Here is a 24,665-nt window from a genome sequence, read left to right as displayed (position 1 = left end):
TCTAGTCAAAATAATGATTGCCAGCAGGAGCTGGGGATGGTAAACATCCTACAATGCAGCTGGGTCCTGTTCAGTGAAGACTGCCCCAATGGACATTCTCATAGATGAAAACCCTGCATGTAATTATCTGAGCACACAGAGTCTAATTGTGTTTTACATATGAACACAGCTTTGACATCCACTGAATTTCCGGAGGAAATGAAGACTGAACGCACTTTCATACTGGGCGGGGCTAGCTTGGAGGGTGAGGCTTGGCTCAATGCTGGTGGCACTAGAGTGTGCAGTACCACGCACCTGTTAACACCTGTATTTGTGTGTGTCCCACTCCAGGTGATTTATGCATGGATTAGGCACACAATTATCTTTCCTGCAGCACTGCCCGAGCATTTCCATGTGCAAACATGTGCTATTTTCTTTCACATTTGTTTTTCCTTTATACTATAGTCAACCTATTGCACTGGATTAAAAAGACATTTGTGCAGGGAACTCATTATTTCTCAACAATATTTCAAAATACTAATAAGGTGTTATGAAAACAGTTGTCGCTGAAGGGGGCTATTGGAATGAGAACTCGTGACTCGTAAACTACCTACTCAGGGTAGAAAAGAACTCCAAGGACTTTCACAATATCTGAGAAGCATGGGATAAATACAACTAAGATCCTCTGCTTCCACCCTCTGTTCCTCTTTATCTGCTGCTGGAAACCCATTCGTGGCATGTATGGTTAGCTCAACCTAGCCCAGGAGCCATTTCTTCCAGGAAGCTCTCCCCAACTAACCATCCCATATTCAAAGGTCCCAAGGACTTCCTAGGGGGTGAGGGGATAAAGTCAAAGAAGCCTGGCAGCACAGATGGAATGATCTGTTTCCATGGAAACAAGTATCCACTCTCTGGGACCCAGGCTGTGATATCATTCCCAGTATCCAATGACCTGCTGCCCCCAAGACCAGCAGCACAACAACCTACGCCATGTTTGTGTTTTGTCTTACACTGGTGTCTCTATTGCTACCACACCAGACTGCACATCATTTCCTCGTCTGGTTCCAATACTAGAGTATGACGCTTCAGAAAGCAGAGACAGCACGAGTTGTGTGTGCTGACTAGCACAGTGCCAGGCACAGAGGAGGAACTACATATGGGATTAGAGAACTGAAGCTGTATCCTCGGTATGGAATTACACACCAAGGGCTAAGTTGCCCTTATTACAAAAAGCCTTGTTTTAAGTTATGCTTTAAAGACATATTTGCTACCTGAATGGAATTCTCTATATTCTTCATTAATATTTTCATGTACACTTACTAGTGTTAAAATGAGTTCCCTGCTTTCATTTTTAAGGATGATGCAGAATGATTTCATGCCTGAGAGACATGGGGTAGACTGAACTTCTAGGAGAGGACTCACTTCTTCCTAGTCCTAATCTATAAACAAGACTGAAGAAAAAAAAAAGGTGAGAAATTAGATGGAACCAGGTTACAGAAGGCTGTTAAGATGGAAAAGTACTAGCTGCAAACCACCTGGCCCCTCCTCTGCCAAGAGCCCTCCCCAAGGAGCAGAGCCCTCTGCCTAGGCAGAAAACCCAGGCAGGGACTTTCTGAAAAACTACTGTGTTCACCTTGAAGCTCAGGCCGCAGGAGCACAACTCTTCAAAGGCTGCTCTTCTATTTTCCAGGTAAGACACTGACAAAGCCAAATAACAATTTCAATAGAATTAGCCCTTAATTAGCATGCCGGCTCTGGATGCTGACATTTGGTTATTGAGGAGACTCCTGTCTTGTATTTCTACATATTCTGCCCTTTCATTTCTCTGAGGATTTTTTTAAATTCACTAACTAAGCTAATTCAGCTGGATTATATGTAGACAAAAGCTAGTATGTTCAAGGAATAACACTAAAATTTGTGTCAGAAACTGTGTGTGTGTGTGTGTTTGTGTGTAGTGTGATTGCGCAGTACGACTGTGTGTGGGGTTATGTGACTGTGTATGTGCAGCTGCACATGTGGGTTGCAATGTGGCACCCAACACAGCTGCAGCCAGCACTCCGCTATTTTCATTATTATCCGAACACAATGCACAGTAAGAAAGTCGAGTTTCCACTTCCATGTGATGTGTTTTAGGTATGCAGGGATACAATTCACTCGCTCAGGCTCCAGATAAGTAACTAAAACACAGTGAAGACATGGGAAGCTAATAAATGTTTTGCCTCGGGCAGTCTAGTACAGTATTTTCTGCAAACATAGGACTTTATTTTTCCCCTAACAGGGAGTCTTGACTCCAATGAAGAGATTCTGCGAAGGTTTATGGAGGTAATTAGATATCAACACTTGCATTTTACACCCTCATTTAAGGCTCTGGGTCCTTGAGAAGTGAGCAAGTGCTTTCTCACACTGCCTGTGAACCAAGGATCCACGCTTGTTCCCCGGTGCCCAGGGCCGATGTGCAACTGCCAACAAGCAAGCAAGCCTGGGGGAATTAGCATTTGGTAATAATACCATTTAATAGCGTGTAAGGGATAACTGGAGAGCACACAACCATCATTCCCTCACCAGCCAGGAGTGGGCTGGACAACACATTCCAGGAAGGCCTTGTCTATAAAGTAAATGTGATCTAATTTCAGGAGGCCAAGGCCCTTCCCTTCCAAATTCATCTTTTAAATGAAATTCAGATTCAGATCTCCAAGGTAGGCACAAATTACACTGTCGTTCAAGAGAGAACAAAGACGTCACATGAAATACCATTTGAGATACAGATTTACAAAGAGAAGCCAGCAGCTGACAATTCGACATAATCTCCCATTAAATACCAGCTCATTTAAACGTATCCCGTGGTGCCCTCCACATCTGGCAAACGATTGGGGCTGGCAGATTTATTTCCAGAGCTCTCTCTCCTGCCTGCCCCCACGGTAGCCTCCCTCGATCCTGAACAGGGCCACTCCACTTTCTTTCACAAACCTGGTGTGATTTGCAAAGATAAGGCTGTCCAGATTTTGTTACCACCTAATTACTAGATGTTTCATGTCTTTTAACACGGGGGAGGATTATTACTGGCATTTTCCTTTCATTTCAGCCGTCATAAATTTAAAATGGTAAAAGTAAATCTATCTGCAATGTGTCACTTATACCATAAGCCCCTGTGTTTGGGAGTGATAAAGGGTTCAAGCTAACCCTTGGCTGGTCTCTCTCTTCCAAGTCCCAGGGGTTACATTTTATGGAAGTATGATTAAAAAAATAAGCTCCATTCTGGGTCACTAAAACATTTCAGGACTTAAGATGGAGAAGGGGGAAAAAATAGGCCTTTGCACATTATTTTTTCCCAACTACTCTAAGTACAGAATCGCCCCACATCACCCTCACACCAAGAAGATGGGAAAGAGAAATCTCCCTAACTACTACTAAATCCAGCCTCACCCAGCAAGCCCTTTGTATTTTCTGAGCACTACTCTTTAGACAAATTCTTGTTTATGCAACTCTAGAAACAAATATGCTGAAAATACGATGAAATTTTCAAATGTCTTTTAAGTCAATTGAATATTCTCCTAATGGTAATAGAAAAGAAGTGCCATCTGATGTTTTAATTGAAATTTTAACCAAAAAAGGCATGGCCAGATTTCTAATATGTTCTAACTACAGTACTTCCCTTTCTACAATTACACAGCTAATGTCTGCATTGAATTCCCTAATTTCTCATTATAAAACAATTGGATTTCATCTCACAGTCTTTAATTGCATTGTTTCTACTGCTAGAATAACTGCACATTCTTCTTGGTAAGATGTTGAAGTTGTTGAATTACAAATCAATAAAGGTCATGCCATTCAGATTTAATCAATTATTATTCCATCTCTATGCAAAATCAATGAGGAGCTTGAAGCATAGTTGTAAAAACAATCTACATTGCTATAGACAGACCTCTCAAACAATTCCCCACAATCTCTCTCTTTCTCTCTCTCACACACACACACATACACACACACACACCCCTAGAAAAATTAAGTAAACAAGGCTGTGTATATACACACTTCTCAGAGTAGGATGAATCATAATTATTTTCAGAAAGAGACCCTTGGGGGAATATTGGCTGTTGCAAGGAAAGGGACAAGCAATAAAAAATCAAATCTGAACCCACCGATGAGACTCAGAGGACACCACAACAACGCGGGCAGGGGCCGAACGGCACAAAACATCTTGAAGCAGCTGGACAAGGTAGAAGTGCCCCAGGTGATTCACTTGGAAGGTGGTTTCCAGGCCATCCTTTGTGAGGCTCCAGGGCAGAGCAAAAGCTGCTGCGTTGCACACAAGCACATGAAGAGATCTGAAAAATAAAATAGTGACTATTATGTGGACACCAGCACTATAGAATCAAGGATGATCCATGCTTCTCCAAGAGTGATCAACTCCTCTGTGCTTTCAACATGGACATGGGATACCTAGAATGTTACACAGCTGTGGCGGAGCAACCGTCCAGGCTTGTGGAAGACTCCTGGTCTCCCAGGATGTGGGACTTTCAGTACTAACCCAGGACAGGACTAACAAATGAAGATAGCTTGATCACCCCGGCTGGAAGCCAGGTTCCACCACCTAATTAACTCTGTGCCTCCTAATACATCCAATTCTTAGTTTTTTCATGTTGAAATCAAAATAACCCTTAAAGATGACATGAACAACAAAGGAGAAAACAACTGTAAAAAAAGGTCAGCAAAAAGCCAAATACGTGGTAGGTACTAGTAAATATATCAAAGGGGAGGTGATTTTTCTTTTTTGAAAGATGTATTTGTTTATTTATTTTGAAAGTCAGAGTTACAGAGAGAGAGAGAGAGAGAGAGAGAGAGAGAGAGAGATTGATTTTCCATCTGCTGGTTCATGCCCCAGATGGCTGCAACGGCCAAGGACGGGTCAAGCTGAAGTCAGGAGCTTCATCCACGTCTCCCATGTGGGTGGCAAGGACCCAAGCTCTTGGGCCATCTTCTGCTTTTCCCAGAGCATTAACAGAGAGCTGGTAAGGAAGTGGACCAGCCAGGACATGAACTGGAGCCCCTAAGGGATACTGGTGTTGCAGGCAGAGATTTTAACCTCTATGCCCCAAAACCGGCCCAGGGAGATGGCTTTTTAAAACAGACAGGCATATACTATTTGAAAGCATTCCTTTCAGAGGTCAGATTAAATCTACATTTTAGAAATAAATCTGGGAATAGAAAAGTGGGGGTCTATTATAATATTCTGCTGTATATATTCATTTTCATAATACAATTTTTAAAAATTAACGTAAGCCTTTCATGTAAATCAAAACGCTAAATCCTCATAAAGAAATTGTACTTGTGGGAAATCATCCTAATGTACAATAATAAGAACCATACAATGAAGTAAATTCAAGGCTATTCACAGTGTTTGCAATTGCAACATAAAAGCAACAAATTAGAAATGAACCAAACACACAAAATGGAAATCATCAAATAAAGTAGAAAATGCTCACATGGTAGAATACCAGGGGTTAAAATCTCGCAAAACACCCAAGTCATACAACAGAATCTACAACATGGAATGAGCATAGAGGGAGAGAATGGCAATGAAGGGCAAATAAAAGGTGAAGAGCAGTTATCCCTAGGGACAAGCAGGACCCAAAGTGAAGCAACCTGTCTTCTGTCTGAGCATCTTCGTGTTTTCCTCATTTCTTCAATAATTAACATGCTTCTTTGCAGTCAGGAAAAAATGAGATCAAAGAAATAAATAAAAGCATTTCAGGAATTTAGCTAACACCTTGACTAAGAAAAGGGCAGAGTTGGGTTTACAGGAGCACTAAGAGTTCAAACAGTGGTAAAAGAAGCTGCATGGCTTTCATATTATTTGGCATCCAGTTGTAAACATTGCTTCACTGACTTACACCACGCACATGACACTATACCTTTCCTTCCCTACTCGATGATCACTGTCATGAATCCCATTATTTTCTGATATTAATATCTCTAAGAAAATAAAATAGTATCTAAGTGTATACACATCTACACTTGAATTAAGTAACACAAAATGTTAAACTGTCAAAATTTAAAATTGAAAGAAAAAATTTTAAGAAAAAACTCAAAAAGTGGCAATTATGTCCCAGTTTCAGACAAATTCCTAAGATCTTTGATTCCCATCTGTTAGATGAGGGGCTACAAATTGACAGTGCTCTGTTTACCTCACATAGCTCCCATTCCACAACAAGGCTAGTAGATAATATTTGCTATGTGTTATAGGAAATAGGATCTTTGCTATACTTTTATTTCAGTGTTCCTCTCATAGAAATTTCACAGATCTGTTACTTTTTTGCAACAATCTGGTTTTATTCTCACTCTCTTAGAAGACTGTAGCCTAACCTAAGTATGTGATAAAAGGAAGTATAAAGAAAAGTCTATATAAAAATTCAAGTTGCCACCTTTTTAAGAAGAAAAGCAAACAAAAAACCTGTGCAGGTGTTGGACACAGCTAGTTAAGCTGCTGACTGCAATGCAATGACTGCTCTACTTTCAATCCAGTTCCTTACTATTGTGCCTGGGAAAGCAGCAGAAGATGGCCCAAGTACTTAGGTTTCTGCCATCCCTGTAGGAAACCTGGATAAAATTCTAGGCTCCTGACTATAGCTTGGATCAACCCTGGCTCTTAGGGCCATCTGGGAAGCAAATCAGCAGACAGAAAATCTCTCCCTTTGTCACCACTCATGACATCTCACTCTTTCAAATAAATAAATAAATCATTACCCAAAAAAAAAAAAAAAAAAAAAACAAAAAAAAAAAAAAACAAATGACTACACTGATATGTAACTCATATTTTTACTATATAAAGAGCTTTTACAAATAAATAAAAAACACATTCCAAGAGTCTAACAGAAATACAAGCAAAGAAATTTTGTAAAAGTGCAAAAATAGACAGCAAATGACCCATAGAGGATTTGACATGTCTAACTCCAACAGTAGCAAAATTTAAGGTGTGTTTATCAAACTGGCAGATTTGATATTATTATCTTGCATGAAGCTGCTTAGAATATATATTTCATCCCGGAGATATTATATATATATGAACATTAGAAAGATTCACATAATTTTGCTGAGTAATCCTGCTTCCAAGCAATAGAGTACATGGGAAGCAGCGGAGAAGGCATAGGTAACACCATGAGGAACAATTATTATAATGTTTCAAATTACCATTGTATGATTGCAAAGGCAGATCACTGTTCAGTTAGTTTTCATGTGGTTTTTGCATTCCATACAAAAACTGCTCCCCCACTTTGCCTATTCATGTTGCAGGTCACTCCTACAGCTACCTCTCAACCCCCTTGATATGCAACTGCATTTGTAGCAGGCTGAATGGTAGAACCCAAAAGATATGTCCAATCCAAATCCACTGAGTGTGACCTTATTCAGGAAAAATATCTTCAGAAATGTATTTAAGTTCCCAATTTTGAGATGAAATCCTCCTGGACTAAGGTGGGCCCTAAATCCTTCAAGTCTTTAAGAAAACAAAGGGAGAGGAGATAGGAAGGAGAGGAGTTAGGTGGATACAGAGACTGACTGATGCATGTATGTTGTGGTTTGTCCCCCAGCGGTTCATGTCTGGAAGCTGGTTCCCAATGTGTCAGCTTAAAAATTGCTAGAACCAGGGCCAGCGCTGTGGCGCAATGGGTTAACGCCCTGGCCTGAAGCGCCAGCATCCCACATGGGCGCCGGTTGGAGGCCCAGCTGCTCCACTTCTGATCCTGCTCTCTGCCATGGCCTGGGAAAGCAGAAGATGGCCCAAGTCCTTGGGCCTCTGCACCCACGTGGGAGACCTGGAGGAAGCTCCCAGCTCCTGGCTTCAGATCAGCGCAGCTCCATCCATTGCAGCCAAGAAGCGAGTGAACCATCAGATGCAAGACCTGTCTCTGTCTGTCTGTCTCTCTCTCTCTCTCTCTCTCCTCTGTGTAACTCTTTCAAAAAATAAATGAGTCTTTAAAAAATTTTTAAAAATAAAAATAAATAGATAGAACCTTTACAAGGTAATGCTTAGTGCCAGGTAAATTAACCACTGTGGACATGGCCCTCAGAAGGGATTAAAGCTGGTCTCTCAGATTAAGTTCAATTCCTGGGAGAGTTGGCTTGTATAAAAGACCCAGTGTGACCCCTGAACTGATGTCTGTGGCCCGTCTAGCCATGTGGTTACACCTGTTCTCATCCTCAACACTGTGATGGCATCTGCCAAAAGGCCCTCATGAGAGCCGAGCAGAAGCCAGTACCATGCTTGTGAACCTCCAAACTGTTGAGCTAAATAAACATCTTTTCTTTGTGAAACAGAAGCCAGTATTTTATGATAGAAACAGAAAACAGACTAATACAAGGTACAAGGCAAAGACCACCAAGGATTGTTGGCAGATAGCAAAAGCTAGGAGAAAGGCATGGGATGAATTCCCCTGCAAAGTCTTGAGAAGAACCAACACTATGGAAGACAGGATTTCAGAATTTTAGCCTTGGGAGACATTCACTTTTGTTTTAAGTCATCCAATTTGTGGTTATTTGTTACAGTACCATTAGGAAACCAAGATAGCTTCTAAGATACTTTCCTATGGAAATATTCAAAATGCAGACTAAAGCTTATACATAACTATGAGTAATAATTATACAGAAATGAAGATCATATAATTACACATGAACGAGAAGCAACTTAAAATTCAGCAACAGGGAAACAGATAAATAAGCAATGGTTAAGTCAGAAGCTATCAAATTTTTCAATTTAATTGTAAAGTCAAGGATTATAATTTTTGTGTGGGCTTCATGCTCCTCCCTCTCAAAAATATTTCTATATATAGTCAATTAAAAAGAAAACACAGAAAAATGTTTCAACTAGAGTATGTAGGAGATAATTGGATTGCTAGTTATTTATTTATTTTCACTTTATATTAAAGACACACACATGGTGGTAGGGGTTGGGCGGGGGGAGGGAGGGAGTGGCGAGAGACAGATCTTTAATTTGCTGCTTCACTGCTCAAACACCTGCAACAGCCAGGACCAGGAGCCCAGAAACCAGTCCAGGTACCCACACGGGTGACAGGGTCCCAGGTACTGAGTGATTACCCGCTGCCACCCAGGAGGTGCATAAGCAGAAAGCTGGAGTGGCAGTGGAGCTGGGACTTGAGCCTAGGTGTTCTGACATGGGACACAGGCGTCCCAAGCTGTGTGCTGACTGCTGGGCCAATCACCTACCCTGGATTACTTACTTCCTTTCTATGGTTTTTAGTGTTTTCCTTCTGTTCTAAAATAAGCACAAATGAATTTCTTTAAGAACCTGAGATATAATCCATACTATAAAATTTACCTATTTACAGCATATAATTCAACAAGTTTCAGTATTTTCACAGAAGTCCACAACCATCACTACCTTCTAGCTTCATCACACTTTCAAAACTTCAGGAAGAAACCCATAACCATTAGCAGTTACCAACCACTTCCCACCCATCCCCACAACACCATAAATGTGTACTCTCTGTCCTGCAAGTTTGCCTACTTTGGACTTTTACCACAAATAGAAGTCTGCAACATGTGGTCTTTAGTGATCATCTTCTTTTTCTCCTCGTGTTTGCAAGGTTCATCCTTGCATAGCCTTAACCAGTACTTCATTATTTTTTATGCCCCTGCAAAATGTTTCATACACCACTTACGTCCATTCACTCTTTAGTTGGAGAGTATTTGGGTTGTTCATAATGTTTGGCTATTATGAATGTTGCTGCTATGGATATTCATTTGCAAGTAATGGTGAAGATGTGTGCTTTTAGCTCTCTAGAGATATACCTAGGAATGCAATTGCTGGGTCATATGCTAACTCACCTTTAGCTTTCAGAAACTACCAAACTGCTTTACTAAGTGGCTGTACCATTCTACATTCTCACCATTAATGCAGGAGGATTCTAATTCCTCCATATTCTCTTGAATATTTGTTATTATCTGTCTTGTTTTATTTTAGCCAACTTACTGAGAAATGATATCTCAGTGGAATTTTTTTTTAGTTTTTCACTGAAGACTGATGATGCTGAGCAGCCTTTTATGTATGTGTTCACTGGCAACTCCTTTATGTCCTTTAGAAAATTTGTTTTCAGGCCTTGTGCCCCCCTCCTTTTTTACTTTTATTTAATAAATATAAATTTCCAAAGTACAACATTAGGATTACAGTGGCTCTTTCCCCCCATAACCACCTGAAACCATCCCACTCCCTCTCCCATCCCATTCTTCATCAAGAATCATTTTCAATTATCTTTATATACAGAAGATCAACATAGTATATACTAAGTAAAGATTTCAACGATTAGCACCCACACAGAAACACAAAGTGTAAAGTACTGTTTGAGCACTAGTTATAGCATTAATTCACATAGTACAACACATTAAGGACAGAGATTGTACATGGGGAGTAAGTGCACAGTGACTCCCGTTGTTGATTTAACAACTGACACTCTTATTTATTTATGACGTCAATTATCACCCAAGGCTCTTGTCATGAGCTGCCAAGGCTATGGAAGCCTCCTGAGTTGACCAACTCTGATCTTATTTAGACAAGGCCATAGTCAAAGTGGAAGTTCTCTCCTCCCTTCAGAGAAAGGTACCTCCTTCTTTGATGGCCCATTCTTTCTGCTGGGATCTCACTCACAGAGATCTTTCATTTAGGTCCTCTTTTTTTTTTCCCCACAGTGTCTTGGCTTTCCATGCCTAAAATACTCTCATGGGCTTTATAGCCAGATCCAAATGTCTTAAGGGCTGATTCTGAGGCCAGAGTGCTGTTTAGGACATCTGCCATTCTGTATGTCTGCTGTGTATCCCGCTTCCCATATTGGATCGTTCTCTGCTTTTTAATTCTATCAGTTAGTATTAGCAGACACTAGTCTTGTTTATGTGATCCCTTTGACACTTAATCCTATCATTATGATCAATTATGAACTAAAACTGATCACTTTGACTAGTGAGATGGCATTGGTACCTGCCACCTTGATGGGATGGAATTGGAATCCCCTGGCATGTTTCTAACTGTAACATTAGGGGTAAGTCCAAGTGAGCATGTGCCGAACTGTACATCTCCTCCCTCTCTTATTCCCACTCTTATATTTAACAGAGATCACTTTTCAGTTAAATTTAAACACCTAAGAATAATTCTGTGTTAATTAAAGAGTTCAACCAATGGTATTAAGTAGAATGAAAAATACTAAAAAGAATAAAGTAGTAAGTTGTTCCTCGACAGTCAAAACAAGGGCTGATCAAGTCATTGTTTCTCATAGTGTCCATTTCACTTCAACAGGTTTCCTTTTAAGTGCTCAGTGTGCCCCCCTTTTTAATTGAGTTTTTTTAAAGTATTTAATTGTAAATGTGCTTTATATATTCTGGATACAAATCCCTTAATTAGATACACAATTTGCAAATATTTCTCCCATTCAATAGACTGCTTTTACACTTTGTTAATGTTATCACTTGTGTCATGAAACTTTTCATTTTAATGAACTCTAACTTAACTTTTTCTCTGTCACTTGTGCACAGCATCACAAAAATATAGCCTTATGTCTTCCTGTAAGTATTTAAAGCTCTAGCCCTTCCCTTTAGGTCTAAGAAATTTTCTCAACTATTCTTGTGCCTGGTGTATGCTATAAATACAATTCATTGTTTTATCTGTGGATATCCAGTTTTTCTAGAATCACCTACTGAAGATATTCTTTCCTCCCTGAATTGTCTTGGCACTCTTGTTGAAAGTCAATTGACCACGTGTTAAGAATTTATTTCTAGACTCTGAATTCTATTGTATCTCTATGTCTAGGTTTGTGCTCATGACACACTGTTTTCATTTCTGAAGTTATGTAGTAACTTTTGAAACTGAGAACTCAAGAGTCCTCCAGTTTTATTATCTTTCAAGTTAGTTCTGGCTTTTTGGGTTTCTTTGCACTTACATATTAAATTCAGAAACATTTCCAACTTCTACCAAAAGGGATAACTAGGATTTTGATAGAGACTGCCTTAAACTTTTTTCATCAATTTCAAGGGCATTAACATCATATTCTTTCCTCTGGTCCATGAACATGGGATGTCTTTAATTTCATCCAGATCTTCTTTAATTTCTTTCAATATTTTATAGCTTCCAAAGTAGAAGTTTTTCATGAATTCTGTGACATCTATTCTTGAGTATTTTATCTTTCCTGATACTACTGCAAACAGAATTATTTTCTACACTTCATATTTGGATTATTTGTTGATAATATATAGAAACAAACTGACTTTTGTTCTTTGATCTTTTACCAGACAATCTAGCTGAACTCATTTGTTAGATAGTATCCTGTAAGCTGGCTGAATTCACTAAAGGAAGAGGAGCAGGAGAAGGGTGGGTTCAGTGAAACGGACTGTGGAACAAACTAAAAAGCTGTGAAATTGATAAGTAACACCAACTAAGTTTGCCCGATCACCTATTTGCCATACATGGTGTCCTCCACAGTTATCAATACACACCTCCCAGTGGTCCAGTCACTTTCTAAAGAGGGAGGCACAAATGCTTTGAGGCAACTAGTCTACCATCAGCACTCATCAAGCCTGCTTTAAAATCAGAGCAGAATCTATTGATACATAGCTGAGATAATCCATGTTTTGTAATAGGATAGGACCACTGGAAATAAAAACAGGAAAAAAGACAAGATCACATTTCAGTTCCTTTCATGTGGCATCTCAAATATTTGTTACAATTTTCCAGAGTTATTTTTTTTTCTTTTTCCATGTATTAACTATGATTTGGTCAACTTCTCAGTTTCATGTATATCTCATTTAATCTTCCTAAGAAAACTAATTAACATGTATTATTGTTGCCATTTTAAAGAGGAGAAAACAAGGGGCCAGCAGCAAACTTCTGAAGGTCACCAGTAAAGTACAGGAAATATTCAAAATAAATAAATGAGAAAATAAATGGATAGGAACAAAGCTTTTCAAAACTAAAGAGTCATATGACTTCAAGGTCACTATGTAATACCTTCTCTCTTAGATAAGCAAATCAATAGATGGCCTCAAGTGCTGAGAAATTCTTGCTCCGCCTGGTCACTACTTATGTGATCCTCAGCCAGTTTGCTAACCTCTATGAACCTGCTTTTTCCCTAGTAAACTGGAAGCAGCAAGAATACACCCAAGCTTGTCATGAGTCTAACCCCAGTATCTTGTCATCCTGCCAGGTTAAATAATTGCAGCTTCCTTTTCTCTATACCCTTCCCTTTTATCCACAAGAAGACATTAAATTCTTCAAAGCTGATTTCTGACTTCAAGAGAGGCCTGGGGATTTGTAATTTTGACAGCATGCCTCACTAACAACCCCTCTCTAGCTACCATTATTCTTGTCTTACACTTTGCCAGGGAAATGTAAACCCCATCAAACAAAGCAACTTGCTACCAAAGACCTCAGCCTAAAGGCATGAACCCACAGAGATCCTCAAAAATCCTTTCCTCTCTCACCAAATTTTAATACCCTTCATTAATGCTAATTGCACAACACCAGAGGCAAAATATGCACCCTATACCTAAAACCTGTCACCTCTATTAATTAAAAACAGGCTTATGGAATATGATACCATAAAGTGTTTGACTTTTTTTTAATTGTAAAGACACCTAATTGGCTTGTACAAAAGGAAAAGAAACCCTTTTGCTTCACTTTAATGAGGTTTTTATTATTCAAATGGCACATTTTGCTCAGTTTTGACTAAAAGGCTTGCAATTCAAAAGGTTCTGAGATGAATATTTACAGAATATCAAAAGGAAAGTTCAAACTATAAAGACAGAATGGAAACAAAAATAGCACCCTTCCAAGTCCAAAGTTGATGTATTTATTAGTCAGCTCTTTAAAGGACTGATCTTTTTTCTTCCCTGGTGGATTCTGATCTGTGAAGGGTGACTGAGGGCAGCAAAGGGTACATACTGTGGGTAGGCTGGAGACTCCATTAGAGGGAAGCCTGCGTGTCCTCTGTAAATTCTCACAGTGTACAGAAAGCAGCAGTCCCCTCCACTATGGCCAGTGCCTTCCTTAAGGGACAGAAAATGACTTCAAAAGTTAAAGTGGGTTGGGTTCTAATTATTTCCTTGTGCTATACTGTCTGCCCTAAGTGGAAGCAACTGTGGGCCGAGATTCACAATGCTATATCCAGACTTTGATTGCTTGACCTCAAGTAGTCCATCACACCAGAAAGGGACCTGGCTGGCGGCAGTCAGCGTAAGAGGGTCTGATTTCAAACACTGTCACTAGCTTTCAGACAGCTGATCCTTAAGTTTCCTTCAAGAGCCCCCGTGACAGCTCCCTTTCTGGCATCTTCCTTCTTCACTTCTCTACTAGCTCACTCTTGCTGTACATCTTAGTCAAATCATTCTGACCATCAAATAGAAGAAAAATCAAGAAAGAAAACAAATGGGGGTGGGGGGCAGTGAGCTGGGAATATGAAGACAACTATTGGACAATCGAGCTCTTTCAAGATTCATCAGCCTCTCTCTTCCCATTTGTGATCTACAGTTTAGAAATATTCTCTTTTTGCTCCAAACATACTCCTCATTACCAAGCCAACTGAATTCTTCTCACCACCAATCAGAATCTCTCAAAGCTTCCTGGACAACATCGTCTTCACAACCAGTCAATCTAACAACATCCCATCCCCTCTGCTAGTCTAGGCTTCTCTAGCACAATAAACCCACCCACCCACCCACACACACACACCCCTCCTGATTCTTGGCCGTTTCTCTATCTCTACCTCTGGGCTTCAGTCCCCTCCTGGACATCCTACTGGCACTGCATTTTCAGCATCTGTCTCCTCCAGTCCTTCCTCTTCTGCCAATAGGTTTATTTTAATCCTCTGAAGCCCAGAGGCCCCCTTTACATACTCTTAGCTTATAGTTCTTCTGTCTTCCCTTGGACTGGGAGTTAATCCCCTACTAAAAATTAGGTTATTAAATTAAGGGAGTAGCACAAGGGTAAGGGCTTCCCATAAGACCACAGTCACCAAGACTCAGGATTCAATAGTTAACAGTCAATGCTAACCTCTGTTCTGACCCTTTTGCAGATCCTGATCAAACAAGGTAATAACACCCAGTCTACCCTTAGAGACCACATAGATCAGAGTCAATCCTTAGGATTACAGAAGAAACACATTGGCCCCTATCAATGACTAATTAAAGAAAAGCCACAAGCTCATTCCTCACTGGTCTCTAAGAATCACTACCTTTCATCTCATGGAGAGTTCTGGAATTCAAAGATAGCTGTCCGACTTCTCGCTCTACATATTGCAAATCACTGCTTTCTTCCAGCAACTTGGTGTCTGCAATTGGCTTGCTGTGCGTTGGACATCAAGACATTTTGGGGTTCTTCAAAAACATTGTCAATGGGAACCCTAGTCCTCCCCACAGCAATTTCATCTAGTGCCTTTCTAGATCATGCTAACCAAAAGCACACTCCTCCTCTGAATGTGTTTAATATATTTTTTTTTAACAGGCAGAGTGGACAGTGAGAGAGAGAGACAGAAAGAAAGGTCTTCCTTTGCCGTTGGTTCACCCTCCAATGGCCGCCGCAGCCAGTGAGCCGCGGCCAGTGCACCGCGCTGATCCGAAGGCAGGAGCCAGGTGCTCCTCCTGGTCTCCCATGGGGTGCAGGGCCCAAGCACCTGGGCCATCCTCCACTGCACTCCCTGGCCACAGCAGAGAGCTGGCCTGGAAGAGAGGCAACCGGGACAGAATCTGGCACCCCGACCAGGACTAGAACCTGGTGTGCCGGCGCCGCTAGGCGGAGGATTAGCCTATTGAGCCGCGGCACCGGCCTAATATTTTTAATCTGTATCATTCCTCAGGCAATTGCTCAAGAGCATCTGAAAATTCTACACTGAAACAAAGCTCCTTCCATATATAATTTTAGGAGCTACTTAAAAGTGTTGTAATAGATGGGGTGGAGTCCCACAGTTTTGCCATCATGTAAAACTGGGCAAAATTCTTTGGTCATAGATAATATTCCATAAACACATCTATTTGGTTACACAGACTTCAAAGATTTGAAGCATGAGAGGGCTTTACTTTTTCTTTGCTTGGGGACTTCAGGTGATCTCAGAAAACATGCTAAATAGTAACATCACCACCTCACAGATGTGAATCTGGGGTTCCAAAACATTTCTTGCCAATGATTGAAGGAGCCAGAACTCGAATTCATGACTACTGGCCAATGAAATATTTCCTGAACCATGAGAATACACAGGTTGTAAAACCAGAGAGTGGCAGTGTTTACTCCAGTAGGGCTACTAGTGTGCACACAGGCTATGGTCTATCAGTGCTCGCTTGTATTTCTACAAGCAGCAGCCCTCTAATACAGCATTAACAAAGTAGAATAAAATCAGACGCTTGAACTTCGGCCCATCTTCAGTCTGGCTCTCCTTCACGGAATTTTAAGGATAGAGACTTCTGGACAGCAATGAAGTTGACTTTTGTATTTCAATGCTTTCTGCTCCCTGCTCACATACTCATCTCCAGCACTGCATGCCTTCCTTCAGTTGTCCACTAAGAAGAATCTGACAGGGTCCCTCCCTCTGTCCCAGCTGTCCTTTCTATATGGCATAGCCCTTCTGACCTCTCAAGGGTGGCACAGAAAACTCTTCTTTCTTCCAAGAATCCTTGCCTTCCTCTGCTTCTAGAAGGTTAGCACTATGTATCTCTTAGAAAGTTCTTAAACACCTTCCCTAAACAATTTACCAGGTCGACATTGTTTTGGATGACAGGAAGACAAACCCAACCAAAGCTGTCGCTCCCCCTCTTCGTGGAGGAACGACACAGGACCCTGCGCTGTTCTTTCTGTCTGCTCGGCCCTCCCCGGGTTTGCTGCTGGTTCTTCCCGGGTTGGCTACTATCCCTTCCACCTCCGTGGAAGGGCAGTTCCCCCTGGCCACATTCCCCACTTCCGCAGGGGAGCGGCACACCGCCGGCCGGTTCTCTGGGGGGCTGCACAGGTGTTCCTTCAGCTAGATGTTCCCCATAGATGTTCCTGGTGCATGCCGTCTCTCTCCTCCTTTATAGTCCTCCTCCGCCAATCCCAACTCGGCTGCCCACACGCCGAGTACGCTGCTCTCCTCCAATCAGGAGCAAGTCCTACAGTTTATTAGCTGAACTGGAGGCAGCTGTGTGGAAGCTGTTTACTTCTCTCCCAGCGCCATATTGTGGGAGAGCAGATGCATAGAATAAGTCTTAATTTCAGTAACTCAGTCCAGTCCGGGCTGCTCCCCACAAAAGCACTTGAGTTCCTTCAACTTATTTCCAGACAGTTATGTAACACAGGACACCAGCTATTCCCCAATTTCCCATCAAGGCACTGAGCTACTAATGATGCTGAGCTGAGTGTGGCCAGGACCAAAGCAGTATCCTTAACAAACAGCCAATGTCATGCTCAATCCTTCTGATTCTCATGTGTTTAGCCTTCTGCTTAGCATCAACTGGCAACAACCCAATCTCAATACATCCCAAGTGTTTACTGTAAACTGAACATCCACCTCTGAGGTATGATACGCATCTCCCTGGAGGCTTGGCCTTCATTTCTGTCTGGGACATGTCCATTCCTACATTACATAACACTTTCTATCATACATCACAATCTGTTTGTACAAATGTTTTATCTACTAGAAGAAAACAAACAATGCCCATCAAGAAGGGAGTCTCTGCTTACCCAGGCTCCCCATTTAATAAGAAGTAAGACTTTTGGAAATGGATGAATTGATACATTTAAATCAACACTAGGTCATTACATAGCCATGTTTTACAAAACAAAAATTTATTACCTAAAAAATAGGGAGGAAGGAGAAAGTTGATTTGGTTCTAGCTGACTAATAAAACCATTATATATTATAAATATAAATATATTATAAATCTTGTGCTTTGGGCATAAGATCAGCCAATTATGACCCAAGGAGCCCAAAAATTAGACATGTAATTTCAAATCTAAGAAGAAGGGTGCTTTAAAGGAGTCTAAGAATGGCAGTAGCCACCATCACGGGATTAAGTTACTGTAAAGATTCATAAATGAAATTGTTAACCTACTCCCACAAAATGAGACAGGATTTTTCAGGTTAAATAAGCACACTTCAGATTGTTAAGACAGTTGTGGCTCTTGGGGATTCCATTTCAGACACTGCAAAAGAATGAGTTAAGTGATATGTTATGTAAAGGGAAACACTTTCCAATTCCTCCTTAAAACAGAATGTCACGCCATCTGGGTTGCTTCTGGAGTAAGTTACAAGAATTCATACCATTTGCGAATACTCTGAAAGTCAATGGAAAAGTCTACAGTCTCTAAAAAATTATTTTATACTCTTACCTGATAAACATTTAGTTGCCTTTTCAGAAAGAAAAGGAAGGGAAAAATACCACAGAATTCCAAGTTGGACAGTGGTTTAAGTAACTTAGGCTGGTTACTGGTGATACAGAACTGGTCAAAGCAATTTTCTTCTACAGTCACCTCAAGCTCAGTTAAAGTTCCCCACACTTCAGTGACACACCAGCCACAGCTACCCAAAATACAGCAGGCAAGCCACTGGCCAAACTGAAGATGATTTTAGATAGCACATAGCAAGCTTGAAAGAATACTTAAATATTGCAGTATGTTGGAAAAAACTATAGAATTAGCATCTCAAATACACAATTTCATAGATATTCTTGTGGAGAATGACTTGTTAAAATTGCTATCATTAAACACTAATAATACACTGATGTACAGATTTTGCAAAACTCACACTGTAACTGATTTAATTCCGAGAAGGCTGAATTAAAACAGAAATGATATCAAGGGCATCTTTTAAACACACATGAACAACTGCCTTTTACATGGGACATCCGCAATCAATGTCAGTCTTTTATTAAAGGAATGAGGAATGTGATCTTTAGTGAAAGATTATATTTTGCAGCATGCTGTTTTCATAAGTTATTTTGTTAGGTACAATTCCAGCAGGTCACATTGGTAAAATCATGTGACAGGTGAAACTCATTCTATAATCAGCTGGGCCTCCTCTTAGCCATGTGGACCTCAGAGAAGTTAATAAACCCCTTTGAGCCCCAGCTGTGTCCCTTGTGAAAGGAAATGATAATGCTCACCTAGTTTAATAGTTGTGTAAATAAGCAAACAACATTAAGTGCCTAGCAGAGGCCTTGACAGAAATGACTCTAAGAGGCTAGAGTTGTGGTGCAGCGGGTCAAGTGGTCGCCTGCAATACCAGCATGCAATATGAACACTGACTCAAATTCCAGCTGCTCCCCTTCTGATTGACACCCCTGCTGATGCACCTGGGAAAGAAGCAGAAAATGGCCATGTGCTTAGGCCCCTGCCACACACATAGAAGACTTGGATGGAGTTCCAGGCTTCTAGCAGCCATCTGGGGAGTGAACCAGTGGATTGAATAACTCTCTCTTTCTGTCTCTCCCTCTTATGTGGCTCTGCCTTTCAAATAAATAAATCTTAAAAAAATAAATGACACCTAAAACAGACCTTTTCCTTTTTCAAAGTAGCCTGCTTCCTAAACCTTGGGGGGCTATGGGACTCACCAGTACTTAAAAAATATTAAATTATATCCAATTGTCATCCTCATTTATAATATATGAAAATATGGCTCCCTGTGTCCTTATTAATATCTCTGGAAGAGAATGTCCTGAGTAAACATGCAAAGAAAGAAAGCAATTCAAACAAGACAAGTCTCAACACATAAAAGCAGTATCACCTAGGGTGGTCAAGGCCATCATTGTACTTCTACATTTTAAAGGACCTACGTATGTCATGAATTTGATGGATACTGCCAACTATTAAAATAATAATTAACCAGGAGTGGGTTTTGCTGTCAAACTAACCTAGGCACACTTAATTATTTTTTTTATTTCAATTGCAATAGAGAAAATAATCTAAAACAATCATCAGGAGTAGAGTACACAGCACTAGCTATATCCCCTGGAGACCACCAGGAATTTTTCATTTCATGCACCATTTACAACTTCTTATAGTGAATTCCAGAGCATCAGTACATACACTTAACAGAAAATGGAAACACTCTTGTTTTGGTTATTTCCTTAAATTTTTGCCTCATGTCCATTATCTTGATTATATTTTCCCATCACATCATCTGTAGTCCCAGCAGCAAAATCTCAACCTCATTGATTTGAAATAGGGGGGAATATAAACGAGGAGTATGCCCACATCCTCTCTAGGAGCGGTTTTCTAGGAAAAACGCATTGATTTGATAATTGTACCACCAACAGCATTTAGTCCAACTGGCACAATATCCGAGATACAGTTCTGACTCCTTGGGCTTGCAGCTCAAGTGGTTTCCATTGTGTGTGTGTGTGTGTGTGTGTGTGTGTGTGTTTTGCATTTACTACTTTATTGCCCTGTGATGTTCTGGCTTACTGAGAATATTTAACACAAAGGAAAATCAACAGAAAGCACAATGTAGTGGTGGGAGGGGAGAGAAATCCTAAGTAGCTTCTACTATGCTCATAACCTGGTAACCTCACCTGAACATAGCTCCTGTAGATTAGAAAATGTAAAGTAGCCTGTCTTGCTTGGCAAACTCACGCATTTCCATCTGACTAATGAGTCATAGTCTTGTCTTAAAGAAATCCTAAATTCACTAAAGTGAATTTAGTAAAATTCACAGGCTGCACCTGACACCTGACACAGGTTTATTGAGGGGCAGTGTTTAGCCAAGCAGTTAAGATACTGGTTGAGAGCTGAGTATCCAAACCCTACTGGAGTACCCTACTGGTTTGCTACTCAGCTCTGACACCTGATGCCAGCTTCCTGCTGATGCAAACGCTGCAGGCAGCAATGATGACCCAAGTAATTTGGTTCCTCCTTCCCATGTGGGGGACCTGGATTGAATTCCTGGCCCCTAGATTTGGCCTCAGCCAGTGGCTGTTCTGGGCATTTGGAGAGTGAGCCAGTGACAAATTCATACTTAAGAAGTTTGTTGATCTATTAAATCTCTCAAAATTATTAAGATACTGCTTGTGAAAGCTCTGTCTTCACTAATACCTACTAAGCTCCCTGTTGGAGTTTGTTTTTTTTTTTTTTTTAAGATGGCATATGGCCAGTTTTTCCTTTTACACTACAGAATCCAGGTCAGCATTATCCAAACACAGTCACTGAGGTGCCATTTGTTTAACTTAAGGATCACCTGTATTTCCTTCTTTGAATGACCTGGAAATTAACTCATCTGTATTTCTCAGCATAGTCTCTTGCAAAGACATGAGCTAAATGGGGTTACTCTTCTGATTTACTTTAAACCATGATCATGTTAAAGTAAAAGAACTTTTCTACATGCACTGTCTTTGTGCATCTTGTATGTACACGGCCACACGTAAGCTGGGGAAAACTGTTCTATGGCCCACAGAGCTCAAGCAATTGGGCTGCCACAGAGTGGGAGCAATTAATTGAAGAGTCCACACACAGCCTTCCAAAACCTACCCATTACTAGGAAATCACAAAGACCTAGGAAACTTGAGCAACGGACTGCAGCCAGCAGTCAGTCACTCAGGCCTAACAAGAACATATGTTTTCACATTCATGGAACTGACAACTTTCCCTTCTCTCTTTGCCCACACGCTCTCTGGATGTAGTTTGTCCCCCAAAATTCCCACGTCATACTCAGTGTGCCAATGTTGAGAAGTGGGGACCTTTAACGGGTGAGGCCTGATGGGAGGTCCCTCAGTCATTATGAGCATCACCCTCAGAAGGAATTAATGCAGACCTCCTGTGACTCCCTGGTAGCTCTCACAAGTGGGCTGTGACAAAAGCTTGAGTTTGGTTCACCTGGTCTCTCTGGGGCTTTCTGTGTTGAGACGTGACCACTGCCTCCCACATACGCTATCACCATCGCCATTCCCATGATATGACTCGGTCCAGAGGGCTTGCATCACAACCAAGCCCGTGCCGGCATGATGCCCTTGAAAACTCCAAAACTGTGAGTTAAAGACACCTCTCGTTTCTCCTAAGTAGCCTGCCTCAGGTATTTTGTTACTGCGAAGAAAAGCTGACCAAGTACACTGGGATTTTCTTGTGGGAGTGTCTGTGTGTCCTCCCCTCTGAGTGGTGTCTAGTATGGGGCCTAGGACACAGGAGAGGGCTCCTATTATAGTAATATCAGGGTTTCCTCTTTTTCTAAATAAGCTGCATCTCTCTCAGCATTTTACTTAGTTGATAAGTGAGCAAAATAAAGGCAAGAAACCAATAACTAGCCTTCCAGGAAATGCATTAGAATTCTTTCAAATTAAAATTATATTTTGTGGACATAAAGTAATATTAGGCAATACAAGTCATTATTTATGAACTTAACAATAATGTGGATGCATAAATTCTGCTGAGAATTCCTGGGAAGGAAACATTTTTTAGATATTTATAGAACAGTTTTAAGTACCAGATGATGATTTCATTATAATTATGCAAAGAGAGCTTATTTAAAACATACTTTATGCAGTTTAATAACGGTGGCAGAGGTGAAATTATGTGGACAGTAGGAAAGAAATTGTTTGGACAATGTGCTTAAATACATGGTCAACTCACTCAAACAATAAAACATCTCATGCATTTTGTACATTTCCCTTGCCAATGATGACTCTTTCCCCTGTTTTGCCTAGAGATATATGGAGCTGTAATAGAGTTCAGAAAGCCCCTGACAGCTGTGTGCTGCCATTCAGACCTGAAAGATTCCATGTTATGATAAAAATTAATGTACTCTGACATCCTCTGGGACTCCCTGGGCCCTGGGAATAGCTAATGAAGAAATACAACCTTGCCAGAGAACAGCACATGGCTCTGGAGTTGAGAATTAATTCACATGTGGTAGTGGTGCGCCCCCCACCCCCACCCCGTCACTAGCTGTAAAGCAATAGGATCCCAGTGCGAAAGGGAGCCAGGGCCAATTGGTTAGAATTATTTCTTGGGACACAAAAGGTCAAATAAACAAAATGCTTTACAAAGTAATTGAGCTCAAGTTGCATTCAGCAACTTCTTAAACCAAAAAAGGATGAGTTAAGTTTAAGTTTTTCATATGAGATGTGCTCCATCGTTGAATGGATGATCCTTCAAGAGGGGATCAAAGGGTTTTGGTGTTGAACTTGTTTCAATGTACCTAGTACCCTACCTTCCAACACCTTTAGCCTCCATGTATGATGATGTCTTCCCACAAACCAGAACAGTGAGAATGATGTTCATAGCAACACTCTTTACAGTAGCTAAGAAGTGCAAAGAACACAAATGTCTATCAGTGAACAAATGGATAAACAAAAGGTAGTCTATCCATATAGTATGTTTCAGCTATAAGAAAAAGAATGAAGTAATAATGCTTGCTAGAACACGATGGACCTGGAAAATATTATGCAAACTGAAAAAAGCTAGATAAAAAGACCACATATTATAGAATTCTACTCATATGAAATGTCTAGAATAAGCAAATAGGGAGAGACAGGAAGTAGGTGAGTGGTGCCTAGGGCTGGAGAAAGAGGAGATAGGTAATGACTGCCAGTCTCTACGGGATTTCTTTTTGGGGTGATGAAAATGTTCTGGAATTCAAGTGTGGTGATGGTTGTTACACATGTGTGAACGTAGTAAAAAAAAATCACTGAATAGTACTTTAAAATGGTGACTTTTACACTATATCTCAATTTTGTTAAAAAAAAAAAAAAAAAAAAAAAAAAACAAACACACAACAACTGGGCTCCAAGACATCTTGCTAAGCTGGCTCCCCTTTCACGGGGGCAGCCTGGGCTGAATGCTCAGTTCTCTAGGTCCAATCCTTATACAAAGACTCAAGCAAGACACACTGAGTTCAACAAAAACAAGGTTGCATTTTTTTTGGGACAACTGATGGGCCACACTAAGCTACATGGTTTTAGTTTATGACATTACTTCAGTCTATTATTAGAATTTTACAATGTCAAGTTAAATTTATTTCTCAACATCTGAAATGGAATCATTCTTAAAAATACTAGGTTAAAAATATAAAAACTTTTTTCTGTAACATATTATTCACAGTATTTTCCATACCTTTATAGTATTATTTTGCCAGTTTATTATCTTGACTAAACGATTCCAGAAAACTTGGGAAAATAGTGCTATTATAAAAGAATACATTTTTAAAATAGTTGAAATATATATTTATACACATAAATATTTAATGTCTTCCTATAGAATGCCTGTCATTTTATTGAAGGGAAAAAACAGGATAATACTCTGAATAGGAACTGTGGTATTAATTGAGCAGTATTAATGTCTTCATGAGTGAAAAATATATGATGCCTTGTTTTTACTTTAAAATAATATACCAAGAGAGGGACTACAGATTCAAGAAAATTGACAATATGTTGAAAACTATAAAAGCTGAGTAACAGCTATGGGAAGTTACAGTATATATTTTTTTCTCTGTTATATGTGTTTTAAATTCTCTGTAGAAAAAAACTTTCAAAAAATAAAAACAAATAGAAAGGCAAAAAAATGGGCATTTTTTATTTTTGTATTTATGCATTTCCATGATTTTTCAGTGTTCTATGATCATCTATTATTTTTGTTATCCTAAACCTAATGTAAAATAGAATCATTTATACATAATACCAAAATAAACTTACTTGAAGTTTGCCTGAAACATTACAAAGACAGATCAGCCTTTTAGAACCAAGTG

General features: G+C 40.2%; 1 protein-coding gene and 1 long non-coding RNA gene across 13 annotated transcripts in view; one reads left to right on the top strand and one right to left on the bottom strand.

Moving 5' to 3' along the window:
• Positions 1 to 24,665, bottom strand: part of WWOX (WW domain containing oxidoreductase) — a 1,024,395-nt gene that overhangs the window by 692,103 nt on the left and 307,627 nt on the right. For all 12 annotated transcript variants that reach the window (XM_089320578.1, XM_002711692.6, XM_089320572.1 and 9 more), the window contains one exon: positions 4,119 to 4,304. In XM_089320578.1, coding sequence (XP_089176704.1) covers positions 4,119 to 4,304 — 186 coding nt within the window. The remainder of the gene's footprint in view (positions 1 to 4,118; positions 4,305 to 24,665) is intronic.
• The window catches only part of LOC103348528 (uncharacterized), a 43,329-nt gene continuing 20,003 nt past the window's right edge, over positions 1,340 to 24,665 (top strand). The window contains exon 1 of the long non-coding RNA XR_016225498.1: positions 1,340 to 1,669. This is a non-coding gene — a long non-coding RNA (uncharacterized LOC103348528). The remainder of the gene's footprint in view (positions 1,670 to 24,665) is intronic.

This window comes from Oryctolagus cuniculus, chromosome 18 (genome assembly GCF_051225735.1).
Source record: "Oryctolagus cuniculus isolate XC-2025 breed Fujian yellow rabbit chromosome 18, ASM5122573v1, whole genome shotgun sequence".
Taxonomy (NCBI): Eukaryota; Metazoa; Chordata; class Mammalia; order Lagomorpha; family Leporidae; genus Oryctolagus; species Oryctolagus cuniculus.
The sequence above is the reverse complement of the archived record's forward strand: the minus strand, read 5'-3'. Positions and strand labels throughout refer to the sequence as shown.